Genomic DNA, 22,978 nt, shown 5'->3' on the forward strand with positions numbered 1-22,978 from the left:
TTCAATTCCTCCTTTCTCCTCCAAAATCCATTTTTGCATTGTCCCTTTAAATAGTGGACTTCAGATCTCGTCATGGGGGTGCGCATTACCTCCAAGCTGCGCAGCGGACACGCAAAACCCGGAAGCAAAGATAATTGCCTTCAATTGAATTGCGATCACAGATTCCGACACGCTAACTTCACTTCCGGGTTTCCCACACAAAAATCTACCCACCCGCTCTCTTCCCAGGTTCAAGTAAAAATCATGCTCCTGGTCTTTCCATCTTAGAAAAGAGGTATCTGAGAGGTGATCTTATAGAAGTATGTGAAATTGTTAACGTTAACCTGGAAGATTACCTTAAATTAAACTGCAGGAGTAGAATAAGGGGACACAGGTTCAAACTAGTAAAAGGTAAATTCTAGATATCAGGTAATTGGAACAGGAAATTATGAAGCGGTCTTCATTTGCAAGAATAGAAAAAGAGGATTTGGAAATGTTATTACCGATCATTTACTGAAAGTTTCCAGTCATTTTGAAGCTATTACTCTCAAAGCTATTGAAACACCAAGCTATTTCTGCAGGCCATTTTACTGAACAAATCTGTCGATTGACATGTATCCAAAATAAATATCAGCTAAATGTTCAAAATAGTTGAGTAGGTTGGATATTGTACTAATGTTCTAAGTACTAAATCTCACTGATAATGAGACTTAAGACTCCAGAGTGTTTATTCTGCTAAAATGATAAGTACTGCTCCATAATCACAGAGATTTATGAATGAAAAGTATGTAATAAATGTAGAATATATACAGTCTACTCGTGATAATTTCCCCCTCCCTTCCCCAAATTTTAATTATTGAAAAATTCTAATTAAGCAATTGCACTAAAATGGCACAGTAGCACTTCTAAGTGAAATTCCAATTCAAATTCTCTAGGCATTCAAATTAACCAACTTCAAAATAATAGGAGTAGACTTATCATAATCAAGTATTCCCACTGTGAAGATGGCTCTTGGAACATTGAAAGACTGGACAGGTTACTTTTCATTTAAAATGTTCAATGTCATGGTGCAATTTTCATCCGAATATAGGAACAGGAGTAGGCCATTCAGCCCTTGAGCCTGCTCCACCATATAGATCATGGCTGATTACCTTAGCTCCATATCCCTTGATACCCTTACGTAACAAAAATCTATCAATCTCAGTCTTGAAGCTCCAATTGTCTCAGCAATCCTTATTTAATCAGCTTTCCCGTGTTATGTTTTTATTTCTTGACATATAATGATTTGGCATCTTTAAAAGCAGCACATTGGAAGAAGCACGGTAAATCTACTACACTTTAAACAAAGAGAATCAAAACATACCTGTAATCAGAGATTCATCTGCCATGGAACAGCCTTCTACTACTTTTCCATCCACAGGGAACTTGCCACCAGGAACCACCTTTATAATGTCGCCCCTTTGGACAAGGTCCACAGCTACCTGCTCCTCACTGAAGAAAACAAAATCATAGATAATATATTTATTTGTGTATTTCTGATTGCAAAAAATTCAGAAAGCTGCATTTTCTGTTATGAATATCATCATTCTCCAAATCTACTAAAAAATGTTAGCAATGTAAAGGTCTCAGACAGACAGAATAGATACATTATTACTGATAAAATCTCGTGATGGTTTCAGAAGTCATTAAAGCATCAGAGATGTTTCCTAGATTCCGACAACTGAGGCATGTAAGATTTATTGAATCATCTTCATGTGAGAATACATTGAATACAGGTTAATAAAAGCATTAAATATCTTTTACTGCACTTCTTCTTTAGCTTGTTTTTGTTCAACACAACACCACAAAATTTGACAGCATCCAGAACTCCTCAAACTATCAGCTTTACGCACAGGAGCAAGAGAAAACCAAAGGCACAATCACCACAGGTTATACACCTCTTAGAGGCTGGATACAGTGGTGCTGACAGCTATTTAGGTGCAAGGTATGAGGAAAAAGAAAATAATTAAGCCCTGATTTTAACCTAATCCGCCTGGCGGGAACGGGGCAGGTTTGGGTCGGATGCCCATTTTACATTCTGCCCGCTTTTATTCTCCATTGAGAATCAGGCGTCCATCCCTAACACACCCCATTCCTGCCAGGCGGGTTAGGCTAAAATGGGAGCTATACATCTAAATACTCCTAAAATTCCCCTTTAGTGATATCATGACATTCTGATTTTGTTCTGAGTGTCTTGTGCTAAATCTGCTGTTCTAGTAAAGTACAAATGCATTATTTTCCAGCTTCACAATAGTGGTAGATCTACTAATAGTTTAGCTGTCAATCAAATACATGCTGAAATCACACAAGTCACTTAAAACCAACCACTTATCTTGCAAACAAGTCAATTGTCTTCATTGGTGCAGACGCTTGAAAATAGGGAAGAGGATGACAACATAACACAAACCGGATCAAGGCAGATCATCTCGTACAGCAAGTCCTCAAAGAGCGTGAGGCTCGTATTAAAAAGCAAGTGGTGTGGTGGATTCACACATCACCTCTGGCATTTGGGTTCAAATCAGGCTCAGAATGATGGGATAAGTTACTCTAACATCTGTAAAAAACCAATGGAGGAACAGTTTTTTTTAGGAATCTTGACTTCTTTCCCAGTGGGCATGATTTCATAGCACACACAATTTACAATTCAGTAAGTGTGAAGTGGCAACAAGAACTGTTTTTGTGGAAAATTCAAAAAACTTATATTGGTACAATAGGACTTGCTCTTGGAGTAGAGGTACATTGTTAGGGAAAGTAGAGGGAGTGTTATTCTGCATTGGCAGTACCTGACCTTAATAATGATGTGGAGATGCCGGTGATGGACTGGGGTTAACAATTGTAAACAATTTTACAACACCAAGTTATAGTCCAACGATTTTATTTTTAATCCCACAAGCTTTCGGGGGCTTTCCCCTTCCTCAGGCGGTGTGGAAGTGATAGACCTTAATAATAACATTAGACCTTAATAATAACATTGAAAAAAATTCCATTCTTCAGCACATTTTTTAAAAAAGTCTTAAATCAAAGTATGATCCTTGTCACTTTTTATCTAAACCTTCTCTGATTCATCAACATCCTTTTCAAGACAGGTTACCCAAATGTGGGCCTCATCAATGGTCTGTACAAAGTTACAATAACTCATTAAACTTACAGCCAATTACTCTCAAGTTGCATCCCACTACTTGATTAGCTTAGTTGACAATAAGTACACATTGACTGGATATTTACAATGAATTCTAAATAATTGCAACCAAATACTTTTCAATTTCAGTCTTGGCTGATGGACATCCCTTAATGATGTATACATTTTGATGTTGCTTGCTCTGATGTGAACAAACATCATTGTATTCTGAACAAGTAACAAGTAGGGCTATAGAAAAATTTTAATATTAGAAATAGAGAAGGGTTTTGAATGTGAGGTAGGCTCAGTGGCAGCATTTTTGCCTCTGAATCAGTTCAAGTTCCACTTCAGGACATGAGCACATAATCTAGGCTAACCCGTCATTGCAGTACTGACAGACTGCTACATTGTCAGAGGTGTTGTCTTTCGGATGAAATGTTGAGCCCATCTGCCCGTTCAAGTGGTTGTAAAAGATCCCATGGCACTATTAAAAGACCAGCAAAGGAATTCTTCAGCTTCCTGTCTAATATTTATCCCTCAACCAGTTTTTCTGGCCATTTATCTCATTGCTCTTTGCTAGACCTCGTTGTGTGCAAATTGGCTGCAGCATTTGCCTATAAAACAACATTTCAAAAGTAATTCATGGACTCTGAACGACTTTGAGAAGTCCTGAGGACATGAAAGGCACTATATAAATACAAATTATTTCTACTAGAAATAGTTGCTGGAGGTGGGTTATCCTCCTTGGAAGTATTCACACATGTGGGACAGCAGGTGGCAGAACCAGGGCGGGGGACAAGAAAGGGTCAGTTGCACTAAGACTGATAATTGAAGTAAGGTTGTCATTTTAAAGACATAGGGCCTGGAATACTGACAATGTTGTTGCACCACTGGACGTGAGGCAGGACAGGACTTCTGCCTGTCACGAGGTCATGGAACTGACCTTCCGATAAATGTGGGCAATAAGGATAACAGTCAGATCAAAGAAATGAGCAACAAGCTTCAGGTAACCAGACCTGCATGATCCCCCAATGGAGATATGAAGCAGGAGGGTCAGGGGGCCGGAGAAATGTCAACCGCTGTGGTACAAGGTGGCTATGGCAGTGATTGCCATCTCCTTGAACCCCAGGAGCTCACTGTAGCGCAGGAAGAATTTTAATGATCTCACCAGAGCAGCCAAGGTAAGTGTGGTACTCTTTTATTCATTACCCTCAAATGCCAGAGCAGTCAGAGGTGAATGTGGGATCTGAAGCTCTACAGAAGTCAGCTCCAGCTGTGCAGCCTGCAGACTTACACTTCTGGGCTCCTGCTCTAAAAAGTGCTGGAGGAGCATCACACTCACATGGAAGCACTAAGGACCACCTTGAAAGGCCCAAGACAGATGGCAGGGGTCATGGCAGAGTCCAATGCCAATATCTGAGAAAGGTTCAACACAATGTAGTGCTACATGTCCTGAGTGGTGGCACAATGAACATCTGCATCCGTTCACCTGACACCTCGAGACCAGTCAGTGCATCCAAAATGGACACTTTAATCATTTGAAGGGACTGTTTGAAGACAATATTGGAAACTGCCTTCTGAGAACTTTGGGATGCCACATCTCAAGGCCTGCAGGATCTAACTGATACGATCAGGTCTGCCATCCTGACGATCAGTGGGCACTCAGATTCATGACCCAGTAAAAGTAGAACGACTAGAATTAACTTTCATGTTACCATCCTATTTCCTCATGACCGCTCATGTGACTTTTCCAGCACTCCCCCCTCAGATGCCTGCTCATGTAGGTGGCATGATACAGGACCAGGCTGCCCACAAACCTGCAGTTGGAATGCAGCCTGCTGAAGAATCCTGCTGGGACTCAGAGATGAGGGCCACCTCAGTCCTAAGAGATGAACAATAACACAAAACAGCTAAGCACCACTTTGCCGCTGATCGCAGCACCAGGATAGGTTTAAGAACAGTGCCGAGAGGCACCAAAGGTAGGGGTGGTGGTAAAACAAAGCACCTATTGTAAATATAAAGATGCACAGTAAAATCATTTTGTGATATGAAGTCCAGTGTTCTATGGAATGTCTGTTCTTTGTTTTTTGTGTTTGAGAGGATGTTTGAAGCCAGTTCTTTTAATGGGACACACAGTTCCTTCTATTCCTGTGTAATGAACCACTGCCTCCTTAAGCGAGTCTCTTTTGATATAATCTCAAAGGAGTGGTGCGGTTTGTAGACAAGTGGAAGGGTACGTTTGTCTTCTCCTTTGGTGTAGCCTTATCCTCTGTGCCTCTTATCATTTCCTCTTCCTCCTGCTCCTGTTCAGCCTTCATCATAAAGGCATATATCGGAATGGTTCCATGGCCAAAGGGTGGAATGAGAGGAATTTCCCGGCCTGAAACTACTGAAAGGCAATTTGCAGAAACCTCTCTTAGCAGCACAGCTTAAAAAAAAGATTTTTTCCTCATTGCTTCAAAGCTGATACTTTAGATAGAGGCTGTAAACTCAACCACTTTCCTCTTTTGACAAGTCATGCAGATATCTTACCCCTCTTTCTTTCTAAGTCAGGTGGTATTCTGGTGTAAATGGAAGAATTTCTGGGACAGCAGCATTTACCCTCAGTACTCTGTTATTTCCATACATGCACTACTGTATGGGCACGCACACCTTCTGCCAACACCTGGTTCCACTGGAATTTAGTGTTTATTTTAAAATGGAAGTAGCTGTGATGTTTCTGGCGTACACTCCAAATTCCACCCCCTACACTAAGACTACACCACTTTTGCCTCATTCCCCAAAATCATAGCAATTCAGGCCCATATATTTTACTAGTTACTGCAGTGAAATGACATGAATTGTCCTGCGCAGATACAAACAGAAAATATTTCCATTACACACTCAATGCACTGCATTCCTTAATAACCTGGTGAAAATGATATGAAGGTCCATCATTTCTTTCTTGAGACTAGCCAGGATCCACAGAATTCACATTGATATTCTGAAATTTGTCATTTGAAATGTTTTGTGTTCTTGAATCCAAAACACCTTTACCACAAACCAAGGACCAAGGCAAGGCACTAAAGCTACACACAGCTGGAGGATGGAATCAATCATAGGCGTAACCATAGCAGACCAATTTACAAAAAGCCACTGTTTCGGCTGTGTTTGCGTAAAACAAGCTGTTGTATACCAACATACTAGCCCCATATTCTCTGTGTAAATGCAGTTTTTAAACACTAAAAATGATTGACACATGAATCAACAGTACGGACATGCTGTATGTTGTGAATATAACCAGTTGATTTATAATAAAACATTCAATTTCATTAACTACTCTACCAGTGTGCTAATAAAACTGTAAGTTATGGCTTCATTTAGGGAGGAAGATAGGTTAATCGGGAGAATTGGTTTCCACTGAAGTGTTCTAATTAAACTGCTTTTACTGTAATGGATGAAAAGTTAATGATGTTGAAAGATTAGGTGTGAAAAGTATACAGGAAGGGAAAGCAGACATTTAGCCTCAGAAAATTATGACTTGAAAATGTCAGGTATCTTCTCAGCATGATTTCTATCATTTCATTCTGTTTCCCCTCCTTGGGCTCAATTTTTCGACATCTGAGCCGGCGGGTTTGTGGCGGGGGGGCTCCGAAAATCGGGGATTCCCAGGGCAGGTCCGGAGCCCGGCTCCAACCCGCCCACTTTCAGGTTCCCCAGTGACGCTCTCAGGTGCGCGTGCAGCCCCTGCATGCAGTCCTCTGCGCAATTAAAGCCGGCGGGATCCCACTTAAGGCAATTAATTACATAGTACAGGTCGTTAGCAGACCTGATTTGTAGGATATTTTAGGGGGGGTGGGATTTTCATCTCAACTGAGCGTGTTTTCCCTACTGGGGCAAACATTCCCAGTTGAAATGGACGCGTTGCAGCCACCAGCCTGTGGCAGCTGTAAAGGTCCATTTGACAGGTATGGGGGGGGGAAGACACTCACTCATTGCAGGAGGCCACTCTGTCACTATGGACAAAGCTTGGCCTCCATAACCCTCCTCCTAACAATTAAATTCACAAACTTGGAACCTCAACCCCGGTGTGCAGACACATTTACCTACCTTGCGGACCCCCTCAAACGTACATTTTCCGGATGGGGGCCGCCATAGCTGCAGTCATGACCTCCTCGGAGGACGAACAGCATCACCAGCCTCACTGGCCACGCCGTCCACCTCTGACACGTGGAGCCCTACAACACAGTGCTGTGACACATCCACCTGCATAGGAGGGAGGGCAACCGTAGAGAGAGATGCGTCGCAGAAGGCACTATCCTCGCCACAGGGTCTACAAACCAAGGCTCAGCTTCCTGGACCTCTCTGAGCAGCAGTGCACACGGAGGCTCAGAGTCACTCGACATGTAGTCGTGGACATCTGCAGCCTCCTTCATGCCGAGCTGCTCCCGGCTGGCCCGAGCACCATCTTCTTACCTGTCGCTGTCAAAGTCACCACTGCCCTCAACAACTTCACCTCCGCATCCTTCCAGGTTGCCACTGGGGGCATCGCCGACATCTCTCAGTCGTCTGCACAAAAGAGCCCTGCAAATACACCTACACCCACTCTGCAGTGACGCAATGGGTGGCATCAGGTGTGGGTATTCATGGTGATCCTCAGGAAAGGGCATTATTGCACAAACCAGACAAGATTCGCGAAGACGTGGCAGTAGTGGTGCCAATATAATATGTAATGTGAGTTGATCAGAAATCAAATATAAGTAAAAACAATGACAAACCCTCAAACACTCTTGTGCATCCCCTTCATGCTTCCTACTACACATATGTGATGCATGCCCTGCGGCTGCAGCACAGGTAGTGGCAGGTTGGGTGAGGCTGACCGTGAAAGAGATGCATGAGAGGGTGAGTATGAGATGGAGCCATGAGACTGTATGAGGATTGGGTTGAGTGGTAGTGGCGGGATGAGTACTGGCGAGGTGAGTAAGTGCAGGTAAGATGAGGATGAGCTTTTAGTGGGTGTGAGGAGTGATGTGATAGAGTAGTGTTGGCAGTGCAGAAGGAGATGTGGGGTGGGGGCGGTGATGTGGCAGATGGAGTGTAGGGGAATGAGTAAGTGTACTCACTTCAGCTGACCTACTTAGGTCATTGAAGCATCTCTTGCACTGTATGCAGATGTGTGATATGTTGGTGGTGCTGCTGACCTCCTCGAGCCAGGCCTTCGTGGTGGCAGTGGCAGGCCACTACCTCTCGTCCGCCGGGAAGATGATCTCTGTCCTCCTCCTCCTCACCCCATCCAGTAGGACCTGGAGTGAGGCATCATTAAACCTGGGAGCAGCCTTCCCCCTGGGCTGCTCCATGCTGTAATTTTGGCTCCTTTCTACAGCATCAGTCAGTGGAGGACTGCCCCTTTAAATAGGGCTCCTCCTGCTGACAGCCTATGATGCGGTTCGCCCGCTGCGCAGTTTTCCAGCGCGAAACCCGGAAGCCAAGTTAAGTGCCTTCAATTAGGCTGCAATCGCGTGCGGAGCACCCCGAATTCACTGGCCGTGTTACCCACGCACCCAGTCTATCCCCCGCTGCCAACCCGCCTCCCTCCTAATATCGAGCCGCTTGTCTTTTGTATGTGTGTGAGGAATGGGTGGAATAAATGGATCTTTGTTCTATGGAACAAGACATCTTGGACCATCACCGTTTGGTGCAGTTGCACTAGTTTAGCTTCGTGAACAGTGCTCAGATTAACAAGAGGTGCTAGTTGGTTGCGTTATTGTTTTTGATACATCAGATTCTACTGAATCCCTGAATTCTCTGCATTCAAATTAACAATATCAGGTAGGTACAGGGTATCAAGTGTGGGCTGCAATTGAATAACCTGACAATGCTTACCGTCTGAGCTCACACATGAATAATAATGGGTGAGGTTGTAGATACCTAAATTCACTTAGAGGATTGTGAATCTTTGGAATTCTCTACCCCAAAGGGCTGTGGATGGTGAATCGTTGAGTATACTCAAGGGGAATCAAAGGATATGGGGATCGGGCAGGAAAGTGAGTTGAGGTTGAAGATCAGCCGTGATCTGATTGAATGGCGGAGCATGCTCGAGGGGCCGTATGGTCTACTCCTGTTCCTATTTCTTATGTTCTAACATTGTCCATGGAACTGTACTCAGCAAGGAGTCAGCACCTTCAGGACAGGGAGAAGGAAATAAAATTGGAGAAGACTGATGAGAAAAGAGGGTATACGCAATTCAAATTATTTACCTAAATATTATTTCAAAATATTATTCACCTGTTTCAATATTGCTCAAAAATTCATTTTTCTTCCGATCCTCAATCTCCAGTCATATTTTAAGAACTTTTTTCTGTAATTAAAAGAATCTCCATTTTAGGTAGGGAGGTGTTATGATGTGTGCGGCCTTTTTCCTTTCATTTGAACTTTGGTACATGTGATGCATCTTTTTATTAACGGTCTTCCTCTAATTTACTGTACATATCATTGAAGATACTATGAACTGCCTGCTATTTAATCTATTTAATGGAGCCAGTAGTGTAATAGTTGATGGCTATTGTCACCTTAATGGCACTTGCCAACACAACAGTCCGAATATATATTTTGTATTTGTGAGCATGTTTTATTCAGAAATGATTTGCTGAATCTAAACAGCCTTGGGTATCTACAGTGGGTTAAAGAAAAGATGTGGGCCTTCTTACTTTAAATTCCCTTCTCCCATTCCTAACCCATGGAGCTGTTTCTGTATGATTGATTTCAGTTACAAGATGCTTTGGGTACGTTTTTATACTCAAGCAATATGAAGGCCAACTTTCAAGATTCACAGAATACCATCCAAAGTTAACAGTGGAAATTGCAACTAAAAATTGCAACTGCATCAGATATCCAGATGTTCCAATTTCAAAGATGAGATTAATATGGCTCTTAAAAACTTTAGCAGTCAACATAACTGCAATTCTTTCAAGCAGAGTAAACAAACTGAACTAGACGATGGCAATTCCACACTGGTAGAGGCATCGCTGGTGCTGAATCTATCCAAAACATCAGTGCCAGAATAGAAAACCTATGCCATCATGAGTGGTATCCACAGTCCAGTGACCTCCAATGTCAATAAACGTAACCTCATGAGGGCACCACGAAAAAAAATCTATACAGTGTCTGTTCCCAGGCTGCTAAGAACTTTAATACATAAAACATACAAACAAGAGATAACTGAGAGATACCAGTACCTTATCTCTTTTGTTTCTCTTCTGGATCAACTTTGATAGGATCAATTCTCACTTAAGAGCAGCCTGTGTCCTTCTACAATACTGTTGCATGATATATTTTTATTTCATTTCTCTGGTGTGGCTACCTTCTCTAGGAGAATGAGTCAACACTTTGGTCAAATACAAAATACGGTCCCATAATTTTAATCCATGGATGTTTAAAGTCAGTTCCTTACTTACCTATCAATATGACAAACTTAATTGGATCATCCATGAATACAACCTTTATGGTGACAAATCAAGTCAGAAAGTTGGTTTACACAATGTGAATTGATAAAATTAAAGTAGACATTAGATGCAACAGAATACATTTAGTAGTTTGAAATGTTCTACAGTATAACAATTTCAATTAAGATGAATTTTCATTTTGGAAAATAGGTATTTACTTTAACAAGCATTAGAAATTCTAGTTAGAAATGCCTGAAGGTTACAAGTCTGGAGGAAGAGTCCAACTATGGAGTATGATGGTGCACTGTGGATTGGTAGCTCTCTGATGTCAATCATATTACTGGGGAAGATGTTAAACGGAGACAAGCCTCTTCCTTGTCTTGTTGTAAGGGGACGAGGGGGATCTTGTATATAATTGCAGTACCCGGTCATTATGTACTATTCTTGTGCAGTTCCTAGAGTCCACTTACAAAATGAGGTTGGCAGAGGACTTAGAGCAAGTTGTCTATCTGTATAAGGAAATGTTGGTGATGGGTAGAGGCCCCAGAGATGAGTAAAAGTGAAAAACAACAAAACAAAATTAAAATAAGAATATAAACATACTGGGTTGTAGCAGTCACCTAAAGTAAAGTTTCATTCAAAATATTTACTAGAGCTCATTACAACAGGTTCAATTAAATTTGACAAATTACCCCATGATTGAGTTGTCTGGTCCCAGTGTTACCACTGTAGCCTCTGTAGCCTGAAGGGATAACAGCTTAGTCAGTGCTTCTGAAGTCTTACTCTACAACAAAAAGGATTGCAGAAATAATTAGGAACTGTGATGTTACCATTAAAAAAATTCCCCTCCCCTTGCAATGTCTTCTCCTCTTGCCCCTCCCCTTGCATTCTCTTTACTTACCCCTTGTATTCTCTCCCCATTTACTTTCCTCTTGTATCCTCTCCCCATTTGCTTTCCCCTTGTATTCTCTTCCCATTTCCTTCCCCGCATTCCCTTCCCTTCTGTATCTACTTGTCCACATCCCCAGGCCTACCCGAGTCTGGCAGCTAACGCACTAGAAAGTCCAAACTCCTTCTCTCCGTGGGCTCCCAGGGCTTTTGGCCCAGATTACTGCCTCTCTACAATGGAGATGGAACTCCTGTTCTCGTGAAAGTTCCCAACTCCAGTGTACAGAGGCTGCAATCCTGGCCAGTAATGCTGGAGCTCATTACAACAGGGGATCAAGCAACTTTTCGATGAGACTGAAGTGTTTAAGGAAGTGGAGATGGCTGGAGATGCTTTGGCCCTGAACAAGAAATCTTTGTCCTGTCCCCACATCCTGGCCTTTAGTTTCCCCGTTCAGCACAGGGATTGCACTATGTCTATGTTACAGTACCTGCATTTCTTTTTGTATGCATGTAGCCAGTAGCAATCTGTGTGTGACTGTTTTCTATGCAAGCCTTATTTTTTTATTCTGTTTTTGTTGATATTTTACTGAATTTTTAAATGTCCTTTTAATGATTGTTTAATTTGTCTCTTCAAAGTAGAGGAGTCAGATCGGGCGGGGGGAGGGGGTGGGGGTGGGGGTGGAGGATGCTGCAGAAGAGGCCCAGTCGACTCATTTGTCCCAGCAAACACTGACATGATGATTGGGTCCCCAAAATGTTGTCCGTCAGTGTGAAACACTGGCAGTTGGCATATGTGCTAGTGGGTAAAGGCATCCCCTGTAATAGCCATAGAGGCCAGAGTATCTCAGATTCTCCCACTGTCTGCGATGAATTAACTGATCTAAGTTAAGCCAACAGTTGGGGTGTTATAACTGGACTCATGCTTCTGAATTTGGGAAAGGAAAGATCAGCCAAGGTTCCAACTCCCTATAACGATTTGATAACGCATGCTGGAGAGTGCAGACACAGGGAAAGAGAACAGAGTTGGCTTGGCTGTGATGGCCTCCACTATCCAATACCTTACTAATGCTTACTGCCTAGATTGTCCTGAAGAATAGCCATTTTGACACCCTAAAGAGCAACTACGAGTAACAGTGAAACTATGTCCTCTGTGAGCGTTAGCACTTTCAGGAGAGGAAAAGAGAAAAATTGGGAACTAAAATAACTGAACAAGTAATAGCAGTGAAGATTCAGTCTAAGTTTTACATATTCAGTAAAAAATTGTAGAACATTTTCACAGTGCAAAATTGAAGCCTCCGATGGAAAATGACTGTAACTGAAACTATGTAAGTGAATTATTACCTTCGCTACATGTTCCAGCCATCTCCCCAAAGCAATGAAGACAAACAGCATTGGTGGAGTATCGAAGAACGTTACTGGACTTTGTTCTGCCTTTTCAGCGATGGCCACAATCAGTATCACACAGGAGTACAAATATGCAATGGTAGTAGCCAGAACGATGAGTACATCCATATTGGCAGTTTTGTGCTTAAGAGATTTGTAGGCTTGAATGTAAAAGTACCAACCTCCGATAAACTTAAAAAAATATTAATTAGTTGCTCTACTGCAATGAAATATGTGCAATACTGTACAGTGAATAATCCACTTTCTACAATATTTGATTCTCATATATCAGAAGTAATCACTTGCCAGGAATTTAATTCACACTGAAATATTAGAAATTTCTGCTGCACAATTTACTTCATATATATATATAAAAAATTCTTACACAAGCACTCAAGAATAAAGCTGCTGTTGGGCCTTCCCTTGAAGTATTTCTTTATAGCAAGTAGATTTATTTGCTAGAATGATATCTTTTTTAATGCACTATTTAATTGTAGGTTTCAATAAGTTGTAAATGGGCCCGATATTAGTGTAATTACCCATCCAATTAGACCCATTCCCATGCTCTTTCCCCATTGCCCACTAAATTTTTTCCCTTCAAGTATTTATCCACGTCTATCTTGAAACCTACTATTGAAACTGCTTCCACCACCCTTTCAGGTAGTGCATTCCAGATAATTACAACTCGCTGCGTAAAAAAATGTTTCCTCATGTCGCCTCTGACTCTTTTGCCGATCATCTTAAATCTGTGTCCTCTGGTTATTGACCCTTCTACTACTGGAAATAGTTTCTCCTTATTTACTCTATCAAAACAATTCACGATTTTGAACAGTTCTATCAAATCTCCCCTTAACCTTCTCAATTCTAAAGAGAACAACCCCAGCTTCTCCAGTCTCTCCGCATAACTGAGGTCCCTCATTCCCGGTACCATTCTAGTAAATCTCTTCTGCACCCTCTCTAAGGTCTTGACATCCTTCCTAAAGTGAGGTGCCCAGAATTGAACACAATACTCTAGCTGCAGCATAACCAGTGTTTTATAAAGGTTTAGCAAAATTTCCTTGCCTTTGTACTCTATGCCTCTATTAATAAAGCCAAGGAACCCATATGTTTTTTTAACATCCTTCTCAATTTGTCCTGCCACCTTCAAAGATTTGTGTACATACACCTTCAGGTCTCTCTGTTCCTGCACCCTCTTTAAAATTGTACCATTTAATTTATATTGCCTCTCCTTATTCTTCCTACAAAATGCAGAACTTCACACTTCACTGCATTAAATTTCATCTGCCATGTGTCTGCCATTTCACCAGTCTATGTCCTCCTGAAGTCTGTTACCAACCTCCACATTATTTACTACATTTCCGAGTTTCGTGTCATCTGCAAACTTTGAAATTATACCCTCTATACCCAAATCCAGGTCATTAATATATATCAAAAAGAGCAGTGGTCCTAATAACCCTGGGGAACACCACTGTATATTTCCTTCCAGTCTGAAAAACAACCGTTCACCACTACTCTCTGCTTTCTGTCCCTTAGCCAATTTTGTATCCACGCTGCCACTGTCCCTTTAATCCTATGGACTTTAATTTTGCTAACAAGTCTATTTTGTGGTACTTTATCAAATGCCTTTTGAAAGTCCATATACACAACTTCAACCGCTCTACCATCATTAACTCTTTCCGTTGTTTCATCAAAGGACTCAATCAAGTTAGTCAAACATGATTTTCCTTTAACAAATCCATGCTGACTTTCATTTATTAGTCCTTTTCCAAGTGCCAATTAATTTTGTCCCCAATTATTATCTCTAAAAGTTTCCCCACCATGACATTAGGCTGACTGGCCTATAATTGCTGGGTTTATCACTCTCCCCTTTTTAGAACAGGGGTGTAACATTTGCAATCCTCCAGTCCTCTGACACTGCCCCCATGACTAAGGAGGCTTGGAAGATTGTGGCCAGAGCCTCCACAATTTCCACCCTTACTTCCCTCAGTAACCTAGGATGCATTCCATCTGGACCAGGTGACTTTTCTACTTTGAGCACTGCCAATCTTTTAAGTACCTCCTCCTTATCTATTTTTATCCTATCCAATATCGCTACAACATCCTCCTTTATTGCTACAATGGCAGCATCCTCTTCTCTAGTGAAGTATTCATTTGCTGCCTCAGCCATGCCCTCTGCCTCCACAAGATCTCCTTTTTGTCCCTAGTCGGTCTCACTCTTCCTTTGACCACCCTTTTACTATTTGTATGTTTGTAAAAGACTTTTGGGTCCCCTTTTATGTTAGCAGCTAATCTATTCTCATACTCTCGCTTTGCCCCTCTTATTCCCTTTTTTAGATCTCCTCTGTACTTTCTGTATTCAGCCTGGTTCTCCTCGGTATTATGTACCTTACATTGTTCATAAGCCTCCTTTTTCTGTTTCATTTTAATCTCTTTATCTTTAGTCATCCAGGGAGCTCCAGCTTTGGATGCCCTTCCTTTCCCCCTCATGGGAATGTGTCTACTCTGTACCCGAACCATCTCCTCCTTGAAGGCCTCCCACTGTTCAATTACTATTTTGCCTACCAATTTTTGATTCCAATCCACCTGGGCAAGATCCTTTCTTAACTCACTGAAATTTGCCCTCCTCCAGTTAAGTATTTTCACATTTGATTATTCCTTGTTCTTTTCCATAACTATTGTAACCCTGATGATATTATGATCACTGTTCCCCAAATGTTCCCCCACTGAATCATGCTCCATTTGCCCCACTTCATTCCCCAGAATTAGATCCTTGTAAGGAGTCTTACAACACCAAATTATAGTCCAACAGCTTTATTTGAAATCACAAGCTTTCGGAGCTTTCCTCCTTCACTCACCTGACGAAGGAGGAAAGCTCCGAAAGCTTGTGATTTCAAATAAAGCTGTTAGACTATAACCTGGTGTTGTAAGACTCCTTACATTTGTCCACCCCAGTCCATCACCGGCATCTCCACATCAGAATTAGATCCAGCACTGCTTCCTTCCTCGTTGGGCTGGAAACACACTGTTCAAAAAAGGTCTCGTTTACACATTTCAGGAATTCCTCCCCCTCTTTGCCCTTTACAGTTACTGTCCCAGTTTATATTGGGATAATTGAAGTCCCTCATGATCACTACTCTTTAGTTCTTGCATCTTTCTGCAATTTGCTTGCTGATTAACATTTTAATCTCTATATCTTTAAAAATAGACCTGGGCAATACCTGGTCAAGAACAGGGTTGAAAGTTTTCACATTAAGCACAGAGGATTATAAAACACATATGGTTCCTGTGCAACTGGGATTACAGAAAAGTCACCTGTAGAATGCAGTTGGCCACAGCTGAATAGTGTAAAATGTAATATTAAATTGATATCTTAGTGCTTGGGAGGTCAATAGAAATTTTGCAAAGATTTATCTTCTTTGAAGGTTTACCTATCATTACACACCTTCGTAAAGAGATTACATTAAGTGAGACGGATGACGGTGAACATGGGCTGTTGTTTTCATTTGCTGTATTATATCCTGGTGTGATAAGATGTTTGTTTATCCTTGCAAAGCCACAATCTCAGCAATGGCATCGGAACAAAACACATATAACAGAGAAGGAGGCTGAAAACATCCCATACCCCGACAAAAAAGCAGAGCCCAAGCCAAGTTGTGTTATTTTCCTACATTTCTACTAGTGGAGTCATAGTACAGGGAGCTGGAATTAAAAAATAAGCTACAAAAGGGGGTGGGGTGCTGTTGTTATCAATCGAATGAAAAGGTTTATTTTAAGAACCCAATTTTTTAAAATTACCCAGCCTGCACTACAATATGTTCATTTAAATTCAATTTAACTATGCTGCACACCAGAACTACAGCAGGATTACTAGATGTTATTTTTGCATTTTCAAAGTTTTTTGTTTCACACTCACCTGAACAGGAGTACACAGAACAAAGAAAGCCAGATTAAGAATTGATAAACCTGGAATAATGTTTTGTTCAAGAGGCATGGAGCCATGGTGCTTGTTATGCATCACTATCATGTATATCATCAGACCCATGACAGGGATGCCAAAAACAAGGCTGAACAAGAAGGACTTCTTCCACCTAAAATGGAGAAAAAAATATAAACATAATTATCATTCATAGTAAGCCAATGTCTTCTATTTCTTTTAAGAAAATCATTGATAGGCTTACTGTTTTATTTCCTCCTTATGGTCCAGATTATGTACTGCTGTATCTCTTTTGACTAAAGAAGCACCAAATCCAAGTCCCTGTTACAGAAATGAAATTCAGTAAATAATATACAGTGAAGTGCAGTCAGTGGCACAGAACTGAGAAGGTTTATCTATCATTACACACCTTCCTTAAGAGATTAAATTAAGTAAGATCTGTGACAGTGGTAACTGTACATGATCTGTTGTTTTCATTTGTTGTACTACACCCTGGTGTGATAAGTTTGCCCTTGCAATTCCTCACAAGGAATATTCCATTATGAAAGAAACTACTCGTAGTTTTAGGATGCCATGGATAAACAAAGAGGAGAGAAACCAATTAAAATTGAAGAGGGAATATAAACACTGTATGAATAATAATGATGAAAAAACTAAAGGAGAATATGAGAAAATAAGAAAAGAGGATAAGAGTTGGATAAGGAAAGCTAAGACGGATATGAGGATTTTTTAAAAAAACATCAAAAGGAACTGTAAAGTATTGTACAAGTATATCAGTAAAAAGAGAATTATAAAAAGTGAGGTGCAATGCATGGGAGGAGAGGATTGTCAACTAGTAGATGATGATCAAAAAATAGTAGAGATTTTTAATAATTACTTAAGCATATGTGTTTACTAAAGAGAAGGATATCAGAGAGGAGGTGAATCCTGAAGTGGTTGAGAGTGAGATGATCGATATTATGATGAATAAAAGGACATTTTTAAATAAGTTAGTCACACAAAAGGAAGAGAAATAACCAGGTGAGGGAGGGAGAGGGAGTGTGTGTGTGTGAGAGAGAGAGAGAGAAATAAATAAAGAAAGAAAGAACCTACATATGGAGGAGGTCTGAAATGGAAACAGAAAAACAGTAAAGTCTGCCAATCCAAAAAAAAGAGAACAAATTACTATCCTGGATGCAAATTCCTCTACAAGAACCATACTCTAAGGGACTGTACTCTAAATGTGAACCAGTCTCTCCTCTCCCTGAATGCCGACAGACCCACCTCATATCACCAGCGCACCCTGCTGTAAAGGCAATGGAAGACTGCAGAGTGTCCAGATCAGATACTTCCTGGAGCTTGTGCTGAGTCTCATTAGAAAGTGGTGAAGCCAAAGATGGAACAGTCAGTGGGAATGGGAGGGGGAGTTAAAGCACTAAGACACAGAGAGATCAGAGGTACATTTGTGGACAGAACAGATGTGTTTGGCAAAGTGACCACCTAATATGCCTTTCATCTCCTCAGTGTAGAGATCACACCATAAGCAGCGAATACAATGTACTAGATTGGAGGAAGTACACGTAAATTGCTTCCTCACAAGGAAGGAATGTTTGGCACTTGCACAATGATGTGGGAGAAAGTGAATGAACAGGTGCTGCATCTGCTGTGGTTGTACAGAAAGGTGCCAAAGGAAGGGCAGCAGAAAGTGGAGCTGGTAGAAGAGTGAAGAAGGATATCCTGAAGGGCGTGGTCCCTCCAGAAAGTGAAGAGGGGACAATGTGCTTGCTATTGGGATCACGTTGTACGTGGTAGAAAAGGCAAAAGTTTATATAGTAAATGCAGAGCTTAAGGTGGGGGGATGATCAAGTCAACCAAAATAAAACTTCAATGAGCTGTACAGATTCAAAATGGAAATCAATAGTATTGACCAGAATCATTATGGGTAATCACGTGATTACTTTCAGCCATTCAGAGCGGGACACGTTACAGGATCGGACATACCTCAATCATTCTGATGACGTCACGTGGGCCCAGTAATTCTGGATCCAGTTTAATGTGTGCTTTGCTGGTGGCGAGGGCTACTGATACATACAAAATACCATCAACTCTTGTCAACTTTGATTCAATATTGTGAACGCAAGATGCACAAGTCATTCCTGTAATCTAAAAAAACAAAGTTATGTTGCAAGTAAAAGGAATATCCTTGAATGAGAAAGACAATACTAACATTATTAATTAAATATTCAGGACTAAATATAACTGGAAAAGCAAAGGAACCAAATCATTAAGATAATTTCCCTAACAGATGGAAATCATGCTGAAGCCTGAATTTTCATCACAATCGCCAACTATCTGGCAAGTTTATAAAAAATCGATACAAGAAAAAACACCGTAAAGTGAGCTCACTCAGACAGCACGTGCGGTGGTTTATTTTCACAACAGTTTTACTCAGAGATAATCCCAGGCCAATAAATCCCAGTTATATTAATGTTTGTAGATGGAGTTTCATTCCTGTAAAGAGTTTGGGCTCTCTCACACTTCCCTCAGAAGGATTACACTGCCATACCCCAGCATTCCAGTCAATCCATTAAAATTAATTCTAAAAAATTATTGTGAATTTTAAATGGTTTAGTTTTCTTTTATAATAGGGTCATCAGTCTTATCTGTTAAACATCATAAATGTTTCAGTAACAAAGTGATTGACTCCCTTCAATATGACTCCCTTCAATACTACAAGACAATAAAATCCTGTACCTATTCACTAATTTCAGAACTGTCCGATTTTCATTTCCATTAATTTCAAAGATGATCGGGTGGTTTCTATAACGAGGGCCAATCCCCACGGCTTGTATTACGCCCAGGAGGTAAGTTGAAAATCTACTCCATAATTTCACAACGTAACAGCTTTAATTAACTATTGCTCATAATAGTTCAAAATAATCACTGAACTCAGTAACGTTAGTGATATTACATAACATGAAACATACTTACAATAAGTTCCAACTTCACAGCTGAGCAAACATTGTCTTCTATAACTGTAGCTCCAAATCCCAAATCTTTGATTAAACCTGCAATGTCGGCGGGCTGGATGATGTCTGGATTATATTTGACCTCTGCTTTTCCCGCCATTAGGGCAACCAGAACTGAATGTATACCTAAAAGATATGTTATGTTTGAAATATTATTTTATATTTAGTAGAAAAACAGATGGGAAATAAAAACAAAATAAAAATCTGGTATGATGTTTAAATTTATAAAAGCAATATAGGAGAATAGAAAAAGCTTGCATAGTGTGTGAAATAAAGTCCTCTCATTGTTAGGACTTATATTTCAATCCAGCTCAAGATCACAGGGCTAGAAGTTTCCTCTCTAATAGCTGGTTCTAAGTGAATGGGGTAGATCTCGACTTTGTGCGACAGTGTAAAACAGGTGATAGTGAATCGGCAGCCCGTTTTACATCTCTCCCAATTTTTATTTCCATTGACTTCAATGGAAAAGTGGATGTAGGTCCATAGCAAGACGACCTGTAACATAAATTAACACTAAATTGGCAAATCGCACTCAATGAGGTTACAAGAATTTCAGAAGGCTTTCGATAAAGTCCCACACAGGAGGTTGGTGAACAAAGTTAGAGCACGTGGAATTGGGGGTAATATACTGGCATGGGTTGAGAATTGGTTAACAGACAGAAGAAAACAGAGAGTAGGAATAAACGGGTCTTTTTCAGGTGGCAGACTGTGACTAGTGGGGTCGGTGCTTGGGCCCCAGCTATTCACAATCTATATCAATGATTTGGATGAGGGGACCAAATGTAATATTTCCAAGTTTGCTGATGACACAAAACTAGGTGTAGCGTTGTTAGTAAAGGAGGAAAACAATGCAATAGGGAGGAAGGATATTGGCTCGGAAAATCACAATGTGGAATCTGTATGGGTGGAGCTAAGAAACACCAAGGGGCAGAAAACGTTGGTGGGGGTTGTCTATAAGCCCCCAAACAGTAGTGGAGATGTAGGGGAGGGAATTAAACAGGAAATTAGAGACACATGCAAGAAGGGTACAACTATAATCATGGGTGACTTTAATCTACATATAGATTGGTCAAACCAAATTAGCAATAATACTGTGGGGGAGGAATTCCTGGAGTGTGTATGTGATGGCTTTCTAGACCAATACACTGAGGAACCAACTAGAGAACAGGTGATCCTAGTCTGGGTATTGTGCAATGAGAAAGGATTAATTAACAATCTTGTTGTGCGGGGTCCCTTAGGGAAGAGCGACCATAACATGATAGAATTCCTCATTAAGATGGAGAGTGAAGTAGTTGAATCCGAAACTAGGGTCCTGAATCTAAATAAAGGAAATTACGAAAGTATGAGGTGCGAGTTGGCTATGATAGATTGGGGAACTTTACTAAAAGGATGTCGGTGGATAGGCAATGGCTAATATTTAAAGGACGTGTGCAGGAATTACAACAATTATTCATTCCTGTCTGGTGCAAAAATAAAACGGGAAAGGTGGCTCAACTGTGGCTTACACAAGAGATTAGGGATAGTATTAGATCCAAAGAGGAGACATATAAAATTGCCAGAAAAAGCAGCAAGCCTGAGGATTGGAAGCAGTTCAGAATTCAGCAAAGGAGGACAAAGAGATTGATTAAGAGGGGAAAAATAGAGGATGACAGTAAACTAGCAGGGAACATAAAAACTGACTGTAAAAGCGTCTATAAATGTGTCAAGAGAAAAAGATTAATGAAGACAAATGTAGGTCCCTTACAGTCAGAAATGGGGGAAATTATAATGGGGAACAAAGAAGTGGCAGAACAATTAAACACATACTTTGGTTTTGTCTTCACAAAGGAGGACACAAATAACCTCCCATAAATGTTAGGGAACCAAGGGTCCAGTGAGAGGGAGGAACTGAAAGAAACCAGTATTAGTAAAAAAATAGTGCTGGGGAAATTAATGGGGCTAAAGGCTGACAAATCCCCAGGACCTGATAATCTACATCCCAGAGTACTAAAGGAAGTGGCCCTGGAAATAGTGGATGGATTGGTGATCATCTTCCAAAATTCTATAGACTCTGGAACAGTTCCTACAGATTGGAGGGTGGCAAATGTAACCCCACTATTTAAAAAAGGAGGGAGAAAAAAAACAGGGAATTAAAGGCCAGCTAGCCTAACATCAGTAGTGGGGAAAATGCTGGAGTCTATTATAAAAGATGTGATAACAGAACACTTGGAGGGTATTAATGGGATTGGACAAAGTCACATGGGTTTATGAAAGGGAAATCATGCTTAACAAATCTACTGGAGTTTTTTGAGGATGTAACTAGTAGAATAGATAGGGGAGAACCCGTGGATGTGGTGTATTTGGATTTTCAGAAGGCTTTTGATAAGGTCCCACACAAGAGGTTAGTGTGCAAAATTAAAGCACATGGGATTGGGGGGAATATACTGGCATGGATTGAGAATTGGTTGACAGACAGGAAACAGAAAGTAGGAATAAACGGGTACCGCAGGGATCAGTGCTTGGGCCCCAGCTATTCACAATATATATCAATGATTTGGATGAGGGAACTAGATATAACATTTCCAAGTTTGCAGACGACACAAAGCTGGGGTGGAATGTGAGCTATGAGAAGGATGCAAAGAGGCTCCAATGTGATTTAGACAAGTTGGGTGAGTGGGCAAGAACATGGCAGATACATTATAACGTCGATAAATGTGAGGTAATCAACTTTGGTTGTAAAAACAGAAAGGCAGATTATTATCTGAATGGCGATAGAATGGGAAAAGGGGAGGTGCAACGAGACCTGGGTGTCCTTGTACACCAGTCGCTGAAAGTGAGCATTCAGGTGCAGCAAGCAGTTAGGAAGGCGAATGGTATGTTGGCCTTCATTGCAAGAGGATTTGAGTACAGGAGCAGGGATGTCTTATTGTGTGCAGATTCGGTCTCCTTATCTGAGGAAGGATGTCCTTGCCATGGAGGGAGTGCATTGATTCCTGGGATGGCAGGACTGACGTATGAGGAGAGATTGGGTCGACTAGGCCTACATTCACTAGAGTTTAGAAGAATGAGAGGTGATCTCATCGAAACATATAAAATTCTAACAGGACTAGACAGACTTAATGCAGGGAGGATGTTCCCGATGGCTGGGGAGTCCAGAACCAGGGGTCACAGTCTCAGGATACGGGGTATGCCATTTAGAACTGAGATGAGGAGAAATTTCTTCACTCAG

At 41.0% G+C, this 22,978-nt stretch overlaps 1 protein-coding gene across 1 annotated transcript in view; it reads right to left on the reverse strand.

Moving 5' to 3' along the window:
* Positions 1–22,978, reverse strand: part of LOC137322639 (copper-transporting ATPase 2-like) — a 69,301-nt gene that overhangs the window by 38,704 nt on the left and 7,619 nt on the right. The window contains 7 exon segments of the mRNA XM_067985546.1: positions 1,343–1,470; positions 11,250–11,341; positions 12,787–13,020; positions 16,742–16,916; positions 17,007–17,083; positions 18,743–18,904; positions 19,733–19,896. Coding sequence (XP_067841647.1) covers positions 1,343–1,470; positions 11,250–11,341; positions 12,787–13,020; positions 16,742–16,916; positions 17,007–17,083; positions 18,743–18,904; positions 19,733–19,896 — 1,032 coding nt within the window.

This window comes from Heptranchias perlo, chromosome 6, assembly GCF_035084215.1.
Source record: "Heptranchias perlo isolate sHepPer1 chromosome 6, sHepPer1.hap1, whole genome shotgun sequence".
NCBI lineage: Eukaryota > Metazoa > Chordata > Chondrichthyes > Hexanchiformes > Hexanchidae > Heptranchias > Heptranchias perlo.